Here is a 25,680-nt window from a genome sequence, read left to right as displayed (position 1 = left end):
GATAATATACAGGGTTGGATGGTTGGATGACTGGTTTGAATGTACACAGGGTAGGATGGATGGATGACTGGTTTGAATGTACACAGGGTTGGATGGTTGGATGACTGGTTTGAATGTACACAATGGTTGGATGATTGGTTTGAATGCACACAGGGCAGGATGGTTGGATGACTGGTTTGAATGTACACAGGGTTGGATGGTTGGATGACTGGTTTGAATGTACACAATGGTTGGATGATTGGTTTGAATGCACACAGGGCAGGATGGTTGGATGACTGGTTTGAATGTACACAGGGTTGGATGATTGGATGACTGGTTTGAATGTACACAGGGTTGGATGGTTGGATGACTGGTTTGAATGTACACAATGGTTGGATGATTGGTTTGAATGTACACAGGGCAGGACGGTTGGATGACTGGTTTGAATGTACACAGGGTTGGATGATTGGATGACTGGTTTGAATGTACACAGGGTTGGATGGTTGGATGACTGGTTTGAATGTACACAATGGTTGGATGATTGGTCTGAATGTACACAGGGTTGGATGATCATGACTGGTTTGACAGTACATGTACTTGGGGTTGGATTCTGGGTTGACTGGTTTTTATTGGCTGTATATGTAGAGAAAGTGGGAGTAGCATACCATTCCCAGAGACCAGCCAATACAGATAACCTGGGTTGACCTGATTGGGTATCAGACCAGTAACTCTTGGATTATGAGTTTTATGCTCCGCCAAGTGAGCTACTGAGTCTATATTGGGACCTTGCCCAATCAGATTGTGTTTACCATACAAATCAAAATATATGTACTGAAAAGAAAATGCTGCAAAGCTTAAGTATTAGGTTCATGAAATGTTGTCAAGGAGCTATGTAAAAGGGGAAAATGCATATCCAAACTGGGGCTCAAACCTGGGACTCTCTTACTCTGGTTTGGCTCTCTACCACTTGAGCTATCTGAGGCTCTGCACTGTTCTATCTATTATATTTTCCCCCTGCCTTCTTAGACAAATCATGGTGTCTCAACCTTTAATTTCCACTTAATAAAACCTCCCAGACAATGTTGAAGATGCAGATTGTAAATCCTGATCACAATGCCAAATGTTACTGGGGCTTGAACTTAGGACTGCCCTAATTGAAGAGGGGTATTCAACAGCTTGAGCTTTCTGCACCAATGCACCCAGTCTTACCTTTTGCACACACAAAACAAAACAAAAAACAAAACAATTCCAAAGCCCTGAATGAGAAATGTGCGAGTAATGGAATTTTTTGTATGTATGATGGACACTCAGCAGAAGAGAACAGAATAGCCACTTACCTCTCTAAAAATTTGTCGAATATATGACCTCTTAAGGAATTACAAATTTCTTCTATATAGGGCTGAAAATAGAAAAATAAAATGATTTAGAAAGATTAATGATGGAGAACATGGCTTTTAGAAACAGTACAGTTTGATTAACTAAACTGATTTCTTGCAAACAATGCAAAACACAAATTTATGATACCAGCCTGTCTTCATTATCAAGACATTAATCATGTCTTTTCCAAATGGCTTCGTAACAAAGAATAATTCAGGAAGTTTTCAATTACCGGCATTGAGCTCAGTTTGAGTGCATGTTTTCAAAGTGATCAAGCACCATAAACTTAAACGTGTGCAAACATTCAAGACCTGTCTTGATGGAAGAGTTTATATTGATCAAATGTGACAACACACTGACTGTACTTATGGTAGGAACAATACACTGATAACTTTGGGCCAAATGCTACAAATTTATGTTTCATCTAATCTGAATGCATTCAATAATTTCTCGATGCATATTTTTCTTTCCGTCATGTCTGGATAAGATACACTGCTTATCTACAGCAGTGAGAAATTAAATTTGACAATGGAAACCATGATGCCTATGTGTGATGAACTTTTTAAATATTTATCAAAGTTTAAATAATGAGTATAAGCTCTCAAAACAATCTTTCAGAGGGAGGGATATTTTTTTGGTTGTTGCTGTTTAACAATTATTTGTATTTAAAAATGTGATTTCTGCATATCATAGATAACAGCGAAAGTTTCATGGCATATGATACAAAAAATGGTATCCTACTTCAGTTCCATATACCCTGTCCTAAAAAGTGAAGTTATTGTGACCTATTTTAACATGTGGTGATCTTTTACATATACAGACTAAAACAATGAATGACAGTGTGCTCAATGATTTTAATAATTTTAACTTTCGCAAAATATTTTATTTGCCATTAAATAAAAAATGGTGACCATCTTCTGTATAACTATCATAACTGCAGTTTCCCATTAAAGATATTTTCCATTTTTTTTTAATGTCAGCTGTCTCTAATTTCCAATGAAAAGTGTACAAATGTAATTGGAAAATGTGGGTTTTTGGCTGGAAACATTATAGATCTACTGCTGTTATCAACCCTTCAATCAAGTCTACCTCAAGCATATCTCAACAATTTTGTGCAAAAAGAATCCTTTGCCAAGCTTATCAACCACCATTATAGATTGAGTGTTGACAAATATCATTTGTCAAGACCAGCATTTCCTGTGTGGGCTTCTATGCTCTGTTCTTTTGACCAGCAAGAAGCAATCGCTGCAGAAATGATCTAATTTTCAATATTCCAGTAAATGCAACTACCGCATTGCTAATGCCATGCTTCAAGAGCAGTGTTTTATCTTCATGTAAGTCATCTGACTCATCAAGGCAAAAAACAGTGAGTCAGAATCCAAACCTATGAGTCTTATTCAAACCGATGATCAGTTTTCAGTAGTTTTTAAAATATAATTATATTGTTTAAATACACAACAAAAATATTAGTTATATAATGTGACTAAAGCCAATAAGGCAATTCCCTTGCCAGAAGCATTTGAACATTCTATATTTGTTAAAAATCTTGTTGAATGTTTTATGTTATCAGACATAATCTGAGCATATACGACAAGACATTTATTGTTGACTGTCAGTGTTTTCATCTGCCATTTTTGTCACAAATGACGAATTCTGCATGTCATGTATAAGACTATCCTCAACAACATTTGATAGGCACTCTAGAAACTCTGAACAAGTAGCAGCCGAGTCATACGGATTGACAGAATTCTTCAAAATGCCAATGGCATCAATTTCTTCAGCCACTAAGTCATGTATTAAATTTAAGAAGAGATTTGTATTTTAAATAAACAACAAAAATATTAGATACATATGTCTTCTACTTTCAGCCAATGTACACACTTAAGTTGCACTTTCATTGGTATGTCTTGTTTGGAAGAATGTTTTTGTAACCCTGCATTCAAACCTGGCTGGTGGTGTGGACCTTCAATCAGTGGTTTGTGTTCTGGCAACCCAGCATGCCTTGCCAGTGTACTGTTCTGAAAGTTATTGGTTTTTGCACATTTCGTCATGGTGGGTTTTTTAGGCTCTGTACATATATGGCAAAATATGAAGGCATCTTAACTGTCACATTCTACACTCGACTTAACTTCTTCAAATTGTAGCCAGCTTGTTTACAACCATTGCTGCACAAACTACGTTTATCTTATGAGTAACCGTTACCTCATCTTTGGATGATGAAGGCTGTTATCATTGGTTAGTCATAAATGCAGTCCAAAAGATAATTTCATTTGTTTCAGATCTAATTTAATTTTTTTGTCCTGGACACTATTTTCAATCAAATGCTGACAGTATATTGGAACAATGCAAGGCATAAAATTGAGTGAATGAAAATTGTTGTTTCATTGCATGACAAAGGTGCCCATAAAATAATAGTTTCGCGTGGGAATCACTTTAAAATCATGTGTTTATTTTCCACCTCTTTCTTGGGTATGGTGATTATATGGTTCTAACATCCTGTTGCTACAAATGATGTGACTGTTACAGGTCACATAAGGTCAGCTCCAGCCTCCACACTTAGTTTATTGTTGTTGTTGTGGGGTTTAACGCCTTCTTTCAGCACACAATAGGCTATACATGGTGGCCAGTAATAATGGTGGAGGAAGAACCCAGGAAAACCCCGGAAAGAACCACCAACCCACGAGAAGCTACTGGCAAGCTTTCTCACAGACCCACATTAGCCGAATCCGAGACTCGAACCCATGCAGACAGAGGTGAGATGGCAGTGACATAACGGAAAGCGCTTTAGACCACTTGGCAAACTCGGGGCCCCCCACACTCAGTTTAAACCTATGTGTTATTATAACATTAGCATTAGAAACTGATGTGCAAGTGTTTTCCATTTGGGAGAGTTGTAATCTAGCCATAAAAGCAGTTAGACCAAACCTTAATTTTGCTTTAGTCAGCAAAATATAATATTGGGGTACATCAATTTACCTAATGGCAACTATTTTTAGACCGAACCTTTGATTTTTGTTAGTGAGTAAAATGTAACATTGGGGTGCATCAATTTACATACCGGCAACTCTTTGTACATCAAATCGGAAAAGTCTGTGCAGCTGACGCATGGGTAAATAAAACACTGCAAGATAGGTTTTTCTTGCTGGTGGGCACATATACAATTTCAAAAGCTTACTGGGTTGGACAGTTAATTTGGGTGAGTGGGCAGTAAAATTAAGATGCCAAAAGAGTAGTTTGTTACATGTCTAAAGACAATGTTAACCAAATATTCTTTTTTATACAACATTAGGTGATACCACAGCTGAACTACTTTGCAAAAGTCGACAGGTAATTTCTAATAGGATTTAACTGACAAAAAAAAAAAAAAAAACATTAAACTGAGTCTGCTGTCCAGAAAATCACCATTCCTAACTGGACATGTGGAAAGCAAATTTTACCTACTGTATATATTTGCTTATAGTCAACTGCAAACTGCACAGACCCACATCTGCTGTAGCATAATGTGCTGTCTGATCTGGGTCTGTGCTATCAGTTATCACTGTTAGAAGTAATAAATAGAACAAACAAAATAGACCCTGATCTGCATGTGCATTTTGTTGTTTATAGTTGACTCCACATGTAAGTGAGTACATATGGTATTTAAATATTACTTAGAATGGTTCAATATGTGTTAGTATATGAGAAAAATTCTTCAAAGTCAAAACAAAGACATTGAAAAGTAACAAACTAGCAGCTGTCCCAAAACATCAGCTAACCAAGCAGTCAAGATAAGAAGGAATTTTGGAGATTCATGCAAGAATGGTAATGAACAGCAGCATAAAAAACTTGACTCCCCATGGCACAACAATGACCTACAGCATAATCAGCCATAAGCAGATCTGATGCCGAATCAGTGAGACAAATGTTGACAAACCTGGTCAAGATTATGTAACAATAGAAAGGATTTCAAAAGACAAAAGAGATTCCAGAGATTCCACTTCAAAAGACAATGAAAATATGAAATATGCAGCAAAAAACACATTCAGACAGGTAAAGAGACAGTGTTAAATTTCTCATGTAGAAAAGGTTATGACTCCTTACTTTATCACAAGGCATTCATCAGAGGAATGACTTCTGGACTGGAGTCACGAGAACAACTAAATATTGACCTCATGACAAAACCCTTCTTTATGATGGCAGAAATTCCAATTGTAGAAGAAAAAAACTACATTGGTGAAACTGCTACAAGCCTTGAAACAAGAGTTAAAGAACACTTATACACCAACAGAGAATCCATGCCAGCACTTTGTGAACATTGCAAAGAATCAGGGCACGCTATTTCTTGGGATAACATTAGAGTACTCGGTAATGAGAACAATACCATGAGGAGGAACATAAGAGAAGCTATCGACATCATGGAGGGGGAGCCCGAGTTGAACAATGATTCCAGATGGGAACTTCTGCCCTTGTACTGATGGGTTTTGTCACGTGGTCAACATTTTCTTGATCATGTGACTCCAGTCCCAAGGTCATTCCTCTGATGAAGGCCTTATGATAGGGTCGAAAGCTAAGGACTCGTAACCTATTATACTACTGAAAGGTGTCTATTCTTTTGAAATTAAATTAACTGAACAAAACATTTATTTTTCTAAATGCCTGAAATTAAAAATTTTTAAATAATAAAGTAGGCAAAAATTCTAAGTGTGATTCAAAGTTTTTATTTGAGGTATATGGTTTATTTCATCAAAATTATCATCATTAAGACCAACTGATGGATGTGATGCCCATATAGATTTTTAAGTCAAACCAATCACACAAGTCACAACACATGACAATCCTTAAAATGACATCGTAGCAACATTTTTAAGGAAGAAATGGAGTCTTTTATGTAATCTAATTAGCGACAAGAGGATTGCGATTAAAAAGATCGATAAGTACAACACAATTTATTATTATTAATCGGGAAGATCACATTACAGAAGCTCAATGCTAATTAAATTACAAAAAGTACTGCAACAAAGTTAATGAAGACCTTTCATTACAAATTAAATTGAAAAGTTTAACACACACTGATGAAATCCCTATGAAAAATAGTTTAATATATGAAGAATTGAATCTCAAAGTACAAACTCATCAGTTCTATGAAAGTCCTGATCACACTATGACTTTAAATCTCCAGAATGACCAGTTACATCAGTTCATGTAAAAACTGTTTGGATCCTCTATTCTCTTGCAATGTTTTTATTTCATTACAAACAATCACTCTTTACGTGATTTTTCTTTCATGCCACTAGATGTTGTGCATTTAGAAATAAGCAGATTAAAGTTACTTAATTCATATGCTAGATACTTTGTATCCCTAAGAAACTATATATAATTGTACAAAACTGTAATAAAAAGAATTGACGATTGTATACATGTCAATTAAAAATATAAAACTGCATGTATGACTTTGTCTAAACACTGTGACTTTATGGATTCACATTTAGTGACACATATGAGATTCTTATGATGATACATATCATTCATGATGTCAATGATTTAATTCTTCATAAAAATATGTGCCTGAATAAGTATATAGTAAATGCAAAACTATTCACAATGTTGTGTTGGTATATATATATATATATATATATATATATATATATATATATATATATATATATATATATATATATATATATATATACATATCCAGTTCATGTCCAGACCTTCTATCAAGATCTGTCAATAAGGACATTTCTCTGTCTTAATCCAATCTATTTCCTGACCTTCCATCAAATAATTTTGCTACACATACTTTTCCATCAGTTAGGTAGCCATCATTGTAGTGAACGGAGCTGACAGGTCTTCATTCTAAGGGAGGGCACCCAGGCAAAAATAAAGGAACACTTTTCCATAAATTGATGCTGAAATTCTGGATTATAAGTTATAAGAGATTAACTGACTGACTCCATCAAATTGTCTGCTCCCCACCTATGCCTACTCTAAAACTGCTGTTTTTATAGCAGAACTTAGCAGGCTGCAGATTTCCAGCTGATTTCCTACTCAAGCTGTCTTTTTATAACAGGGTGTTATTAGGTTGCTAATTCCCTCCGGTACATTGATTAATGCTCCTTTAATCCTGACAAAACCATACTGCAAAGCCAAAACTCATAGTAATTAATGACGGTGTTCAAAATCATGCTATATCAACATAGTTTCCTTGCATTTTCTAATACTACACAGGCTAAAAACTTTACTGAATATCTTAGCAAAGTGATTCCTCCTAAAGCAGCACACCATTCTAAAGACATTGGGATAACAAGGTCTTCAAATTTTCAAAATGGCTACTGGAGGTTGTTCACCATCATTTTAATTTGAAACCAACTACATGTGAGAGGGAGTGTTCTGGAGGAACCCTCTATCACCACAGCTTTCCATTTAGGAGAAGCAATAACAAGTTTTTGAAGACAGTGGCCCTAAACCATACTGGATTTCCAAATATCAGCCATTTAATTTAGCTCCAAATTGATAGCACAAGAAGTGGAAACAAGCCGATGGGTGTGCTCTACAGATATTATGAACTTCTGATAGAGTGACAGGTATAAGGTGAAGTTGCTTACATTTATATCATACACCATGGAGATAATGTTGGCATACCGCTATGTTACTTTCATATGCTGTGGCTGAAATTTCTTTGGATATTGTACTTGTGGAAACTGTACATGATCTAAGCACACAGCCAACTAAAATGACTGCTCCCTTGTGCTAAAAATATAAACCTAAATTAGTCAAAAATACACTATCTTTAGCAGCTATTAAAATGTCAAAAATGAATTTTGCCAGAAAAGACAATATCAGGTTCTGAAAGTGCAATGAATTGATTACTAAATATATAAACATGAATAAAAAAAACAGTTATCTGCTCTTTTTATTACAATTTACCATTGAAAACCAGGAAGTAAAATTGACCATGTGGAGCTAGCATATTTTGTATAGCTGCACATAAGTAAGACCAAGCCGTATACTCAATAATCCATTTTACATCCATCACACACCAAAATAATGGGTATTAAAAGTTCTTTTAACAAGATCTAAGGTACACAATGTCTTTTTTAAAAAGCCAGTATTACCAGTGAGGAAACCAGGGAATTTCATTTTCTTTAAAAATCTAATCCTGTTAAAAATATGAAACTTTTGAGTGCCACCCATATTGATATGACCATTCATCAAGAAGTAGCAAGAAGAAAATTAAGATGGCTGCCATAGCAGCCATACTGGAGGCCAGTTCAGCACTATTTTCTTTTGGAAGCAACAAGACATCATAAATAGTCTTCCTAATATGTATTTCCATTCAGAAGGAGTAGAAATAAACAAAATTTCCAAGTTGGCTGCCATTGTTCTATATTGTATGGCAGCTCAAGACCACCCAGATATCATAGTTTTCTAGATATCATAATTAGTTTTCTAGATATCATAATTAGTTTTCTAGATATCATAATTAGTTTTCTAGATATCATAATTAGAGTGAAACCCCTAAAAACTGAAACCTCAGGATACCAGAATCCCCTCACGGCTGATTTTGTTCTGAAGTGTGACATTTTCCTTCCTTAATATCATATTTCCTCCCTGTAAACCAAAACCCCTAAACTCTGAATACCGAAACATATTTTGAACAAAAATGTCAATTTTATGCTTAAAAATACCCCATAAAAACTAAATTCATCTGAAACTTAAAAATATATTTCTGTAACTACTAAATTTCTGTCACATGCTGGAACAAATTAATTACCATTAACAGGGACTGTAGTTGTCAAATCTGTGAAACAAGGATACAGAAAATGTCACCAGGGTATGCATGATTAAAACAATACTTGACATGTGTGCTGACACAGATAACAGATTAATCTGTAAAACAACACTTGACATGCACACCGACACAGATAACAGACTAATCGGTAAAACAACACTTGACGTGTGCTGACACAGATAGCAGATTAATCTGTAAAACAACACTTGACGTGTGCTGACACAAATAACAGACTAATCTGAAGTCTTTGCACCACAGAAAAAATGATTAATTCATTTATATACATGATCAATAGAACAGTGCATTTTTAAATTAAATAATCCGGGCTTTATTAACCAGGCATGTGGCCTCGTCTTTGATGCTTTGCTGATGGAGACTGACAAAGCAGTTTTCTAAAAGTCAGATTCACTCAAATGATTTTCAATAAAAAGAATCTTTACATACATATATTTAAGTAGCCATGACTGTCAATTGTTTCTACTCATAACAATGATGTTACGGGCAAGAAATTCAAACCACCTGAAACTGGAAAGGCTCAGAAGCCCTTCTGCTTTAAGGCTATTAATGCCACAAACTTGCCAATGACATACGTAGCTAACAGAAAATCATGGGTGACTACACAGATATTCATTAAATGGATAATTATTATAAGCAAACAGACGAGTTGGCAGAAGAGACAAAGTGTTCTGTTCTTTGACAATGCTACATCAAAAGAACCATATCTGTTTGGGTCACGTGACTCTGAACTTATGTCGTGGCTTCATGAAAGCAATTAGGATGATGACGAAAGCGATGAATAAAATTTTAAGAATGTATGTCCTAAGCCACCTGGTAGTAATATGACATGCCTTGAAATTTAAGCTGGTCACAAACTTTGGATAAGACAAAACAAAATTTATTTTTCTGACACTGCAACCTTAACCTTTGATCTTTCAACCCTTGATTCAGCATCCTTCTTCTCTAAACCAAAATGGAAGCCATGAATAGACCTAGTCCATGATGTAAAGTTATTATGCAAAAACATTGTTCTTCTTTCAATCATAGTGACCCTGACCTTTTTTGACCCCCAAAACTGACAGGCTTCTTCCTCACCCTAAGAACAAGCCATACACAAATTTTTGTCCATGTATTTGACGATGAACTAATTGTTTGGAAACCCTTTTTCTTCTTCAGTCATAGTGACCTCAATGTCTGACCTTCTCACTCCAATGTCAACGGTATCATTCTTATCTCAAATGCATGTCATCTATAAAGTTTGCTCATAATATTTAGCACATGAGTCATGTATTTCTATGAAAACTGATTTCCATATTTCAGTACATGTGACTGTAACATTTGACATTTACTTCAGTCCATGTGACCTTAACATTTGACATTTATTTCAGTCCATGTGACCTTAACATTTGACATTTATTTCAGTCCATGTGACCTTAACATTTGACATTTATTTCAGTCCATGTGACCTTAACATTTGACATTTATTTCAGTCCATGTGACCTTAACATTTGACATTTATTTCAGTCCATGTGACCTTAACATTTGACATTTATTTCAGTCCATGTGACCTTAACATTTGACATTTTGAGACTGAAATCAATAAGTTTCTTCTGTGCTACAAATATAAACTAATGAAATAGTTTGGTGATGGTACACAGACACTGGAGAACTTAAATTATTGTAGGGAGACAGACAGCCATACAGCTAGACATATATCATAACCAAATAGGCTATTCCTTATGCATTATGGCAGTGTAGGAAGATGGGAACTATTATAATGCTGCTTCTTTCTTTTGTTGGTTTTAAAAATGCTTGTAACACATTATTGGCAATGTCATGACCTAAGTGGCCTGTGAAGTGGCAAATTTTATGTCGATCTAACAAGAATACATTAGTTGAGACCAGAGAACCATTAATTAGATTTATTGAGACAGGCGCGTATCATATCGCCATACTACCGTGTACGGTAATGTCCTTTAGAGGGAGAATTTCATTCCTAATTAAACATTTGTTTATACAGCAGCCAGGCGGACAATTTAGGACAAGGAAAACTTCATTTTCATGGTAAAGTTGTCACAATTGAGAGAATGCAGAAACTCTGTTACTGAAACTACCAGGGTCAAGTTGACCCTGACTTTGGCGCCTCTGGAAAAAGGCAGCAGAGATATTTGATTCTGATTGGTACGTTAAATGAGAGGGCATGTTCCAACACAAAATTTCATAGGTTTTAATATCACCCACATCAAATTTTAATCAGTCTAAGCTTTTCCTACGAGAGGAGACCCAAAAAGTACGACTCCGGGAATTTGCAAGAAATTTCCATAAAACTGTTGTCCAAAAAGGGGACGATTGTCGAAAGGAACCAATGAACTAATTTACTGATTGGAGGGAGGAACGTTGAAAGCAAAGGTTGTTGTTGTTGTTGTAGTGTTTAACGCCATTTTTTTCAGCACACGATAGGCTATACATGGCGGCCAGTATTAATGGTGGATGAAGAACCCTGAAAAACCCAGGGAAGAACCACCGACCCACGTGAAGCTAAAAAGCAAAGGTAGTGTGACAATTCCATGTAATTTGTTGAGGCCATATATAATGCTTTGCTGAAGTTATTTACTTGTATCTGCATGAATCTTTTTTCTACATTCGTGTAATAATTTGCTTTATGAAGTATAACTGTGTTGAGGTTATGCATAGGAAGTTGTACATTAATCTTCTTTACATAAGTTTGACGAATTGGTTGAATTTGTCGTCTTGTTTGCATAAGAATTATGTTCTAAGAATTTAATACATTACATTAGTTAATTTGATTACGAGAATCCGTGTGAATTTGCCGAATTTAGAAGATTTCATGTATGATTAAGAATAAGTGTGTATTGACGGAAATGATCTAGTAATTGATTGACGTGATGTATCCTATTTATTCACTGTGTAAATTGAGGCTGGCTCAGAACCCCAGGCCTCGCGTATGTGTTAATGTGTAAGGTCAAGGCGTAACGAATTAGCCCGTTGACTAACTAGGGTTATTATAGGACATGTGGAGTCGATTGATAGCCTTAGCGTCTGTTTAGCACTGATAGTGAAATCTGATAACGAGGGAGAATAATGAAGAATTAACCGTTTCATAAATAACGGGAAATTTAGGTTGTCTCTATTTATATTTATTTAAAAGGGAGAAAATAGCTCCAGAGACGCATGGGACGAATGAGGGATGTTATTCTGAGACCTATATAGAGAAGCATAGAGAAGAATGCAGTGAGACGTATAATCCTGTGATGCAATCCTGCGACGTATTACATTCTGAAGACGTATTCTGAGAATATCCTGAGACGGATGTTAGAAAGTATCATCCTGAGATCCAAGGGTCTGAACAGCGACACAGGAAGCAAAAACAGACTGAGGACAAGCAGGTTATGAAATCGTACAAGACGTTGACTTCGATTGTTCACTCGATCCTATGATGAACTAAATCTATCAGTAACAGATCGGCTATTTTATTTAAATCTGTTTGCGTTTTCTTTGTATTTCGGAGAAAGTTAAATTTCTAAAAGCAGAGTGCATTCCTGATGTAATGAATTTTCACAGTGTTTGTATGTAATTGATTAAATTGTTTGTTTACATGTACGGGGGCTCGTGTTGGTTTGTTCTATATACCTGCTCAGATCTCAATCTATTCCACCTATAAGTTTCACCACTTATATTTATATTTACTCGAACCGGGCAATAACATCGAGGGCGGTCAACTCCTAGATAACGAAACCCAAATACGGAGGGACATTCACTCCGCCGTGTAACATGGCCTTCAAAAAGACACATGGCTGCAGCCAATCCATGCTGGTTTTAAAAACACTTGTAACACATTATTGCCAATGTCATGAACTAAGTGGCCTTCAAAAAGACACATGGATGCAGCCAATCCATGCTGGCCTGGACATGTATCAAACCTACGAACCTTGGCTTAGGAGTCAAATATTCTACCAGCAAATTCTGCATCTCATTTTTGGGGAGGAGAAAAGATCATTTCAGAAAGTAAATAAATAAATATGATACCATGCTGGGTATATATATTTCTTGGCATAAGTAATTCATGCATATAAAGGCGATACCACAAGCTCATTTGGACATTGTCCAGGCAAGCTAAAGACTGAACCAACCAAAAACTGAGCTAATTTTCTCAGAATGTGACCTTTAACCTCAAAGTTAATGGGGCAGGTGAACATGTCACAGAATGAACTGTCCTGAGTTTCCTTATGATTCTTGCCAAGTATGATAAAGGTCTGTAAAGAGGAATATGCAACTGAAAAACATTAACATACTGTTTATGCCACTGCAAACTTTGCTGACTGGTAATATTCATAGCTAACTCATGGAAAATTAACACAGATGATTTATTTTTATAAAGAAAATAACTCATATTATAAAGGTGAGGTTCATGTTTTGTTTTAGAACTCATTATACAACAGTGAAATTCATGACTTGTTTTAGAACTCATAAAGGTGAGGTTCATGATTTGTTTAATAACTCATAACAGTGAGGTTCATTGTTTTATAACTCATATTATAAAGGTGAGGTTCATGATTTGTTTTAAAACTCATAAAGGTGAGGTTCATGATTTGTTTTAGAACTCATATTATAAAAGTGAGGTTAATGATTTTCAGAACTTAAAGTACTGTCTCTAGCAGCATTCCATGGCAACTTGGCAATATGGTGCCTACCTATCGCAAAGTTTGAAAACAATGCACAATTGAAGAATTGCACAAAAAGTTTACAAAGACAAACCTTCCAAATAAATGCAAAAATGATGTACAGTAAGACAGAAGATAATATAAAACTGTTACCGATGGTGCATCATTCAAACAGCAGTAACATTTAAGTCCTTAAAACAAAAATCAAATTTTTAAAATAAAAATTGTATTCCATCAAAAAGTCCAAGAATTTCTCATATAGTACATCTTCATACAGTTTCTTCATTCAGTTCACATTAAAATACTTTTGTCTCACTGGGTAGAAATCACACTCAACAAGAGCGTGTTCCACTGTCAGTGGACACAGACATGGTATATACACTCCAGGCAAAGTTCATCCTCCAGGAGGTACCAACACAGTGGACACAGACATGATATATACACTCCAGGCAAAGTTCATCCTCCAGGAGGTACCAACACAGTGGACACAGACATGGTATATACACTCCTGGCAAAGTTCATCCTCCAGGAGGTACCAACACAGTGGACACAGACATGGTATATACACTCCAGGCAAAGTTCATCCTCCAGGAGGTACCAACACAGTGGACACAGACATGGTATATACACTCCTGGCAAAGTTTATCCTCCAGGAGGTACCAACACAGTGGACACAGACATGGTATATACACTCCTGGCAAAGTTTATCCTCCAGGAGGTACCAACACAGTGGACACAGACATGGTATATACACTCCAGGCAAAGTTTATCTTCCAGGAGGTACCAACACAGTGGACACAGACATGGTATATACACTCCTGGCAAAGTTTATCCTCCAGGAGGTACCACCACAGTGGACACAGACATGGTATATACACTCCTGGCAAAGTTCATCCTCCAGGAGGTACCAACACAGTGGACACAGACATGGTATATACACTCCTGGCAAAGTTCATCCTCCAGGAGGTACCAACACAGTGGACACAGACATGGTATATACACTCCTGGCAAAGTTTATCCTCCAGGAGGTACCAACACAGTGGACACAGACATGGTATATACACTCCTGGCAAAGTTTATCCTCCAGGAGGTACCAACACAGTGGACACAGACATGGTATATACACTCCAGGCAAAGTTTATCCTCCAGGAGGTACCAACACAGTGGACACAGACATGGTATATACACTCCTGGCAAAGTTTATCCTCCAGGAGGTACCAACACAGTGGACACAGACATGGTATATACACTCCTGGCAAAGTTCATCCTCCAGGAGGTACCAACACAGTGGACACAGACATGGTATATACACTCCTGGCAAAGTTCATCCTCCAGGAGGTACCAACACAGTGGACACAGACATGGTATATACACTCCAGGCAAAGTTTATCCTCCAGGAGGTACCAACACAGTGGACACAGACATGGTATATACACTCCTGGCAAAGTTCATCCTCCAGGAGGTACCAACACAGTGGACACAGACATGGTATATACACTCCTGTCAAAGTTCATCCTCCAGGAGGTACCAACACAGTGGACACAGACATGGCATATACACTCCAGGCAAAGTTTATCCTCCAGGAGGTACCAACACAGTGGACACAGACATGGTATATACACTCCAGGCAAAGTTCATCCTCCAGGAGGTACCAACACAGTGGACACAGACATGGTATATACACTCCAGGCAAAGTTCATCCTCCAGGAGGTACCAACACAGTGGACACAGACATGATATATACACTCCTGTCAAAGTTCATCCTCCAGGAGGTACCAACACAGTGGACACAGACATGGTATATACACTCCAGGCAAAGTTCATCCTCCAGGAGGTACCAACACAGTGGACACAGACATGGTATATACACTCCTGGCAAAGTTCATCCTCCAGGAGGTACCAACACAGTGGACACAGACATGATATATACACTCCTATCAAAGTTCATCCTCCAGGAGGTACCAACACAGTGGACACAGACATGGTATATACACTCCAGGCAAAGTTCATCCTCCAGGAGGTACCAACACAGTGGACACAGACATGGTATATACACTCCTGGCAAAGTTCATCCTCCAGGAGGTACCAACACAGTGGACACAGACATGATATACACACTCCTGTCAAAGTTCATCCTCCAGGAGGTACCAACATAGTGGACACAGACATGGTATATACACTCCAGGCAAAGTTCATCCTCCAGGAGGTACCAACACAGTGGACACAGACATGGTATATACACTCCTGGCAAAGTTCATCCTCCAGGAGGTACCAACACAGTGGACACAGTCATGGTATATACACTCCAGGCAAAGTTCATCCTCCAGGAGGTACCAACACAGTGGACACAGACATGGTATATACACTCCAGGCAAAGTTGATCATCCAGGAGGTACCAACACAGTGGACACAGACATGGTATATACACTCCTGTCAAAGTTCATCCTCCAGGAGGTACCAACACAGTGGACACAGACATGGTATATACACTCCTGGCAAAGTTCATCCTCCAGGAGGTACCAACACAGTGGACACAGACATGATATATACACTCCTGTCAAAGTTCATCCTCCAGGAGGTACCAACACAGTGGACACAGACATGGTATATACACTCCAGGCAAAGTTCATCCTCCAGGAGGTACCAACACAGTGGACACAGACATGGTATATACACTCCAGGCAAAGTTCATCCTCCAGGAGGTACCAACACAGTGGACACAGACATGGTATATACACTCCAGGCAAAGTTCATCCTCCAGGAGGTACCAACACAGTGGACACAGACATGGTATATACACTCCAGGCAAAGTTCATCATCCAGGAGGTACCAACACAGTGGACACAGACATGGTATATACACTCCTGTCAAAGTTCATCCTCCAGGAGGTACCAACACAGTGGACACAGACATGGTATATACACTCCTGTCAAAGTTCATCCTCCAGGAGGTACCAACACAGTGGACACAGACATGGTATATACACTCCAGGCAAAGTTCATCCTCCAGGAGGTACCAACACAGCGGACACAGACATGGTATATACACTCCAGGCAAAGTTAATCCTCCAGGAGGTACCAACACAGTGGACACAGACATGGTATATACACTCCAGGCAAAGTTCATCCTCCAGGAGGTACCAACACAGTGGACACAGACATGGTATATACACTCCTGGCAAAGTTTATCTTCCAGGAGGTACCAACACAGTGGACACAGACATGGTATATACACTCCTGGCAAAGTTTATCCTCCAGGAGGTACCAACACAGTGGACACAGACATGGTATATACACTCCAGGCAAAGTTAATCCTCCAGGAGGTACCAACACAGTGGACACAGACATGATATATACACTCCAGGGAAAGTTTATCCTCCAGGAGGTACCAACACAGTGGACACAGACATGGTATATACACTCCAGGCAAAGTTCATCCTCCAGGAGGTACCAACACAGTGGACACAGACATGGTATATACACTCCTGGCAAAGTTCATCCTCCAGGAGGTACCAACACAGTGGACACAGACATGGTATATACACTCCTGGCAAAGTTCATCCTCCAGGAGGTACCAACACAGTGGACACAGACATGGTATATACACTCCAGGCAAAGTTTATCCTCCAGGAGGTACCAACACAGTGGACACAGACATGGTATATACACTCCAGGGAAAGTTTATCCTCCAGGAGGTACCAACACAGTGGACACAGACATGGTATATACACTCCTGTCAAAGTTCATCCTCCATGAGGTACCAACACAGTGGACACAGACATGGCATATACACTCCAGGCAAAGTTTATCCTCCAGGAGGTACCAACACAGTGGACACAGACATGGTATATACACTCCAGGCAAAGTTCATCCTCCAGGAGGTACCAACACAGTGGACACAGACATGGTATATACACTCCAGGCAAAGTTCATCCTCCAGGAGGTACCAACACAGTGGACACAGACATGATATATACACTCCTGTCAAAGTTCATCCTCCAGGAGGTACCAACACAGTGGACACAGACATGGTATATACACTCCAGGCAAAGTTCATCCTCCAGGAGGTACCAACACAGTGGACACAGACATGGTATATACACTCCTGGCAAAGTTCATCCTCCAGGAGGTACCAACACAGTGGACACAGACATGATATATACACTCCTGTCAAAGTTCATCCTCCAGGAGGTACCAACACAGTGGACACAGACATGGTATATACACTCCAGGCAAAGTTCATCCTCCAGGAGGTACCAACACAGTGGACACAGACATGGTATATACACTCCTGGCAAAGTTCATCCTCCAGGAGGTACCAACACAGTGGACACAGACATGGTATATACACTCCAGGCAAAGTTCATCCTCCAGGAGGTACCAACACAGTGGACACAGACATGGTATATACACTCCTGGCAAAGTTCATCCTCCAGGAGGTACCAACACAGTGGACACAGACATGGTATATACACTCCAGGCAAAGTTCATCCTCCAGGAGGTACCAACACAGTGGACACAGACATGGTATATACACTCCAGGCAAAGTTAATCCTCCAGGAGGTACCAACACAGTGGACACAGACATGGTATATACACTCCTGTCAAAGTTCATCCTCCAGGAGGTACCAACACAGTGGACACAGACATGGTATATACACTCCAGGCAAAGTTCATCCTCCAGGAGGTACCAACACAGCGGACACAGACATGGTATATACACTCCAGGCAAAGTTAATCCTCCAGGAGGTACCAACACAGTGGACACAGACATGGTATATACACTCCAGGCAAAGTTCATCCTCCAGGAGGTACCAACACAGTGGACACAGACATGGTATATACACTCCTGGCAAAGTTTATCCTCCAGGAGGTACCAACACAGTGGACACAGACATGGTATATACACTCCTGGCAAAGTTTATCCTCCAGGAGGTACCAACACAGTGGACACAGACATGGTATATACACTCCTGGCAAAGTTAATCCTCCAGGAGGTACCAACACAGTGGACACAGACATGGTATATACACTCCAGGCAAAGTTCATCCTCCAGGAGGTACCAACACAGTGGACACAGACATGGTATATACACTCCAGGCAAAGTTCATCCTCCAGGAGGTACCAACACAGTGGACACAGACATGGTATATACACTCCAGGCAAAGTTCATCCTCCAGGAGGTACCAACACAGTGGACACAGACATGGTATATACACTCCAGGCAAAGTTCATCCTCCAGGAGGTACCAACACAGTGGACACAGACATGGTATATACACTCCTGTCAAAGTTCATCCTCCAGGAGGTACCAACACAGTGGACACAGACATGGTATATACACTCCTGGCAAAGTTTATCCTCCAGGAGGTACCAACACAGTGGACACAGACATGGTATATACACTCCAGGCAAAGTTCATCCTCCAGGAGGTACCAACACAGTGGACACAGACATGGTATATACACTCCTGGCAAAGTTTATCCTCCAGGAGGTACCAACACAGTGGACACAGACATGGTACAAACACTCCTGGCAAAGTTTATCCTCCAGGAGGTACCAGCACAGTGGACACAGACATGGTATAAACACTCCAGGCAAAGTTCATCCTCCAGGAGGTACCAACACAGTGGACACAGACATGGTATATACACTCCAGGCAAAGTTCATCCTCCAGGAGGTACCAACACAGTGGACACAGACATGGTATATACACTCCAGGCAAAGTTCATCCTCCAGGAGGTACCAACACAGTGGACACAGACATGGTATATACACTCCAGGCAAAGTTCATCCTCCAGGAGGTACCAACACAGTGGACACAGACATGGTATATACACTCCAGGCAAAGTTAATCCTCCAGGACGTACCAACACAGTGGACACAGACATGATATATACACTCCTGGCAAAGTTCATCCTCCAGGAGGTACCAACACAGTGGACACAGACATGGTATATACACTCCTGGCAAAGTTTATCCTCCAGGAGGTACCAACACAGTGGACACAGACATGGTATAAACACTCCAGGCAAAGTTCATCCTCCAGGAGGTACCAACACAGTGGACACAGACATGGTATATACACTCCTGGCAAAGTTCATCCTCCAGGAGGTACCAACACGTGGACACAGACATGGTATATACACTCCAGGCAAAGTTAATCCTCCAGGAGGTACCAACACAGTGGACACAGACATGATATATGCACTCCTGGCAAAGTTCATCCTCCAGGAGGTACCAACACAGTGGACACAGACAAGGTATATACACTCCAGGCAAAGTTAATCCTCCAGGAGGTACCAACACAGTGGACACAGACATGATATATACACTCCTGGCAAAGTTCATCCTCCAGGAGGTACCAACACAGTGGACACAGACATGATATATGCACTCCTGGCAAAGTTTATCCTCCAGGAGTAACCAACACAGTGGACACAGACATGGTATTAACACTCCAGGCAAAGTTAATCCTCCAGGAGGTACCAACACAGTGGACACAGACATGATATATACACTCCTGGCAAAGTTCATCCTCCAGGAGGTACCAACACAGTGGACACAGACATGGTATATACACTCCAGGCAAAGTTTATCCTCCAGGAGGTACCAACACAGTGGACACATGCATGGTATATACACTCCAGGCAAAGTTCATCCTCTAGGAGGTACTATATGTACTCCCTTACAACATGAATCAAACTGGAAACAACAAAGATCCTGCAGATCAGGGTCTATGTTGTTTGTTCTACTGATTACTCCTAACAAACTGCCTAGACCTGAATCAGCCAGCACATTATGGAATGGCAGATCTGGGTCTGTGCAATTTGCAGTTGGATGCATCTTATAAGCAAGTATATACAATATGCATAAGTTAGGTATGTGTCCAAAATGCATTCAGCACAATAACATTTCATCCCTGTAATGTGTTTAAAACAAGGGAAACCACTCTCTGATGTGTGGGTTTAATATTCTGGATTTTGTTTTTGGAGTTTCATTCTGCAAATTTTGCCAAGAATGAAGAACACGCTGACTTACAAAAATATTTCAAGTCAGTATATGGAATCTTCCATTCATGATTTGGTGAATGCCAAGTACAAATGGCCGTTTTCTCTGCTCTTCATTAAATTTAAGATCAAGACCAATTGGCAGCCAAAAGAGCTGAATACATTTTTTTCATATTGTATGATTGCATTTTTACTGAATTTACTCTCAAAACCAAGAGGAATTGTTAATGACTTTTGGAATTGCCAAAGATCCATTATTGGGGGGAGGGGCAGTTTGTGGTTGTTAACCAAGTTAGTGATCTTGAAAACAGAATTTGCAGTATTTCCCTCACTCATTTTTGCCATTTCTAATTTGTGTTTCAGGATTTGGAATGAAATGTGCTTTCTTAGCATACAAGGTTTGGAATCTGGGGATTCAATTAAACTGTGATAAAATGGTGATTTTGTCTACCAGGACACAAAAGCTTTCAGAATGGGACATTATAAATGCACTCAGACCAAGTCCCTCATTGTATATCAGGACAATCGTATGCAAATAGGATTACAAGCTGATCCACAAACATCAAGCCAGCACCACTGAACTAAACAAACAAGAAAAATGATTTGGCAATAACTGGTTGAATATATAGCATCATACTGTCAATGAATATTTATGACCCTACATTAAACTTGGGGGGGGGGGTAGGTGGGCAGGTAGTAGCATTTTATGGCACCTCAGCAAAACAGTGGTTATATGATGCCAACTAAAGGCAAAGTGAAAAATGTAAAATTTTTACAAATCTTTAGGAAGACAAGTGTTTCCAACATGAAGTATAAGTCACAAGACCATGACACATAAATATAAAATTCTTACAAATGCTCAGTAATATTTCAATAAACTAATGATCAGATTGTCTAATTTTATACATTTCAATAAACTGATGAATGTGGGAGACCATGGGTTCAAACCCCTACCAAGTTATACCAAAGACTTATAAAAATGGTAACAGCAGCTGTCTTGCTTGGCACTCAGCATTAAAAGGTTAGTGTTAGGACTGATCAGTCTGGTGTCAGGATAATGTAACTGGGTGGGACATGATGCTAGATGTCTACAGCATGTTGCCCTGGTGCTAGGCATCACTATAAACTGTCACACTGCAGACATCGTAGCGATATGACTTAACATTTTTTAAAGGTAAGTTAAAAATCAAAATCACACTCACACACAAAATAAACTAATGATAAAACTGTGTATCAATAGTCTAATGAAAAAAGTATTTTTATATACAACAAGCAAAAATAGTCAGCAAAGACAAAATTCTATAAACTAAAATTTTAAGAAAAAAATTAGCTTGCATAAAAGATGAATTACCACTGCAAGCATTAGAGACATGAATTATTTTATATTTTCCCTGCTGAAACAGTCATATTTTTTCCCTGAAACGCTGCTATTCTCTATTAAAAATGTTGCTGTACCTGCCTACGTTTTGTTTTATTAAATAAAAAATCAATATGCAGTGATGCTAAAATCCTGTTATATCATGTTGAGGACCAAAATGGATTATCTCTAAATTATTTTTGCTGTAGTAATTCCATTTTAATAAGGCTGGGGTACATTTGCATTTCCTGCAGAAACCTGCTGTGCATTTGCATTTCCTGCAGAAACCTGTTATGCATTTGCTTATCTTGCAGAAACCTGATGTGCATTTGCATTTCCTGCAGAAACCTGCTGTGCATTTGCAATTCCTGCAGAAATCTGCTGTGCATTTGCATTTCCTGCAGAAACCTGCTGTGCATTTGCAAATCCTGCAGAAGTCTGCTGTGCATTTGCATTTCCTGCAGAAACCTGCTATGCATTTGCATTTCCTGCAGAAACCTGCTGTGCATTTGCATTTCCTGCAGAAACCGGCTGTGCATTTGCAAATCCTGCAGAAGTCTGCTGTGCATTTGCATTTCCTGCAGAAACCTGCTGTGCATTTGCATTTCCTGCATAAACCTGTTGTGCTTTTGCATATCCTGCAGAAACCTGCTGTGCATTTGCATTTCCTGCATAAACCTGTTGTGCTTTTGCATATCCTGCAGAAACCTTGCAAAACAATCCTGCTGAAAAGCTACTATACAGCATCTACAATATTAAAATCTGCTATATTTTGACATGGGTGTATACAACCATCTTGTGTGGGCTGCTCAGCTTTTTTTCCCTAATGATCTGCAAAAAGAAAAAATCTGTAGGGATGGATCTCCAACAATCTATTCGGCCAAACAAAAAAAATCTGGCTGCTTCTGGACAGCCTACTGTCCCTGTTTCTCACTGCCGACCCTAGCACTTTTCCCCCCATGTTCAAAACAACAATAACTTTTCCTGTATAATTATAGTTTACATCATCTGTATGGAAAAATATGAACAAGTTTTTTTGAGTAATACTGCATGACCTTGGGAGTGCAGTATTAGTCTGAAAAAACGAGTTCATATTTTCCCACACAAATGCACTAACCATTTTGTTATATACCCATTAAATTTTTGTACCTAAGGCTTAATTATATAAAAAATACACCACAAAAAAACAAAGTAATTGAATTTATTCTGTATTCTAAAATTAAATACACAACCATAAATTCATCAATACACGGTAGCAATATTGAAGTACACAGAACACCACCCATCGACATTTCAACTTCATCATCTACTCAACCATAGTTTTTAAAAGTTCTCGTTTTGGTCTACTTAAACTTCAAATTTGGAGTCATGCTGTGAATGAATGCACATTGAAACAAATTTTCCAGTATATCTGGAATGGAAGGATCTTGTTTTTCTGTTGATCCAAGTCAATTCTGCTTGTGATGGACTGGAATTATTAGGTCGATTCTGCAAGATCTAGATGTGATTTGAGCAGGTGAATCAACTGCACTGTGTTTCTGTTCTGTCAATGATTATTTGGAATCATGATATGGGGGAAATATGAATTCTTTAAATTGAAATTATCAAGAAAGTACATTCTGAGCAAATTCAAGATACATAAATGTAAGCATAGTTATTGCCATTCTTATTACCAGCCAAAGAAGACGTATGTTTATGCCTTGTCAATTGCAAGCTCTTTGTTTGAGGGACCCCAGCAATGACCTGTATGGCTTCTATTGCTTGCGGAACACTGTATCAAAATAATTAATCGGGTAAAATTGCAAAGCAGCTGGTGTGTTAGTCCATTTAGCCAGTGGAAATAAGACTTCATCATCATCTTGGCTTATTGATTCTGATGACATTAGTTTCTACCAAACCTTCATTCGTATTTTTTCTCAAATTTAGTGTTTTGATTGATTTGTTAAATGGCATGTCTCTGATTGATATGCAATAGCAAGTGGCCTCAGTATACATTTTTTTTATCAATTTTTTAAAGAACATTCAGAGCACTGATCAACCATTTTGTTTGCAAAAAGTTACAAATAGTTCTCCTAAATAACTATTGTAATGATCAACATAGTTGTTTTAATTACTGAGTCTCTCACGTTATATGCGAATATCACATTCATTCATTTGCTTGTTTAAAAGTTTCATTTGTGACTCAGTGAACTCATCCAAATCACTAACTTTATGACCTCTACTTTCAAATGGATGAAACACCTTGTTTAGTTCATTCACAAACAAATCTAATAAATCAAAAGCTAAAGCGTCTACTACATGTGTGTTCATTGTTTGTTTACAACAGTGCTGTCCAACCCGTGGCCCACAGGCTGATTTTAAATGGCCCACCAGAACTCGAGCAGCTATATAGTCATTGCTTTTCAGTTTCCTGCTGTGGCCCTCGGCTTCAAGAAAAACATTTTTCAGTGGCCCATGGTGTCAAAAAGGTTGGACAGCACTGGTTTACAAAGTAGTTCCTAATACATGGTACTATTTTTAGACACTTGTTATGCAGCTGCCAGCATGAAGCCATTTAGTATGGAAAAATACTGCATGATTCTGCTAATGTAAAATTAACGGGGAAAAAAAAGTATATAATGACACCATCTATACTCACTTATAATACAAGTAAAATTGTAAAACGACACAGACCCAGATACATATCTGGGTCTGTGCAGTTTGTTAGGAGTCATCAAAAGAACAAACAAAATAGACCTTAATTTGCAGGCACATCATGCTACAGCAGATCAGGATCTTTGTTGCTTGCAGTTTATAAATGAGTACATGCAGTATCTACCATGAAGCTTGATGGTTACTACATTATCTCTATCTTAATCTATTCTACATTCCAGCAGTACATTATGACTATTCTCCTCAAACTTTCTTTACCCACACCAACTGTCCACACCATCTATGAATGAGGACTGATTGACACTGTCTCTTCCATCAATTTAACAGTACATCCCTGGAGCAGACTAATCTTTCTTTTATTGATTATCAACAAGTAATAAATAGTTCTATAATGGTCCATTAGTTTCAGAAATATAATTGCTCTTGCCTTATGTCCAGATTTGTTGCTCTTGCTGCCAGGCACATCTACAATCAACTTTCATCCCTTATAATGCTAATGTCCATCCACATAATGAGATTAGTTGTGTAACTGGGTTTCAACCTGATCATTAAGAACAAGGACAAAGAGAATCTTGTAGGAAGGTAGACAAAGACAGATATTCTATATACCATCCAACTGCAAACTGCACAAACCCAGATCTGCCATCGCATAATGTGCCAGTAGATCTATGTCTCTGCAGTTTGTTAGGAGTAATCAGTAGATCAAACAACACAGACCCTGATCTGCAGGTGCATTATGTACTGGCAGATCAGGATCCTTGTTGTTTGCAATATGACTTGTCTGATAAGCAAGTATTGGGTACACTGCAAAAATTTGTATGAAAACTCCACAAACAAACTTTACAGCATCATGGACT

The 25,680-nt window shown here is 38.6% G+C and overlaps 1 protein-coding gene across 2 annotated transcripts in view; it reads right to left on the bottom strand.

Annotated features, from left to right (window-relative positions):
• The window catches only part of LOC149779740 (G protein-coupled receptor kinase 3-like), a 345,786-nt gene that overhangs the window by 149,869 nt on the left and 170,237 nt on the right, over positions 1-25,680 (bottom strand). For both annotated transcript variants that reach the window (XM_089940600.1, XM_089940601.1), the window contains exon 6: positions 1,317-1,378. In XM_089940600.1, coding sequence (XP_089796726.1) covers positions 1,317-1,378 — 62 coding nt within the window. The remainder of the gene's footprint in view (positions 1-1,316; positions 1,379-25,680) is intronic.

This window comes from Sinohyriopsis cumingii, chromosome 17 (genome assembly GCF_028554795.1).
Source record: "Sinohyriopsis cumingii isolate HCF-2022 chromosome 17, ASM2855479v2, whole genome shotgun sequence".
Lineage (NCBI taxonomy): Eukaryota > Metazoa > Mollusca > Bivalvia > Unionida > Unionidae > Sinohyriopsis > Sinohyriopsis cumingii.
Note: the sequence above shows the minus strand (reverse complement) of the source record. Positions and strands in the feature narration are given on the sequence as shown.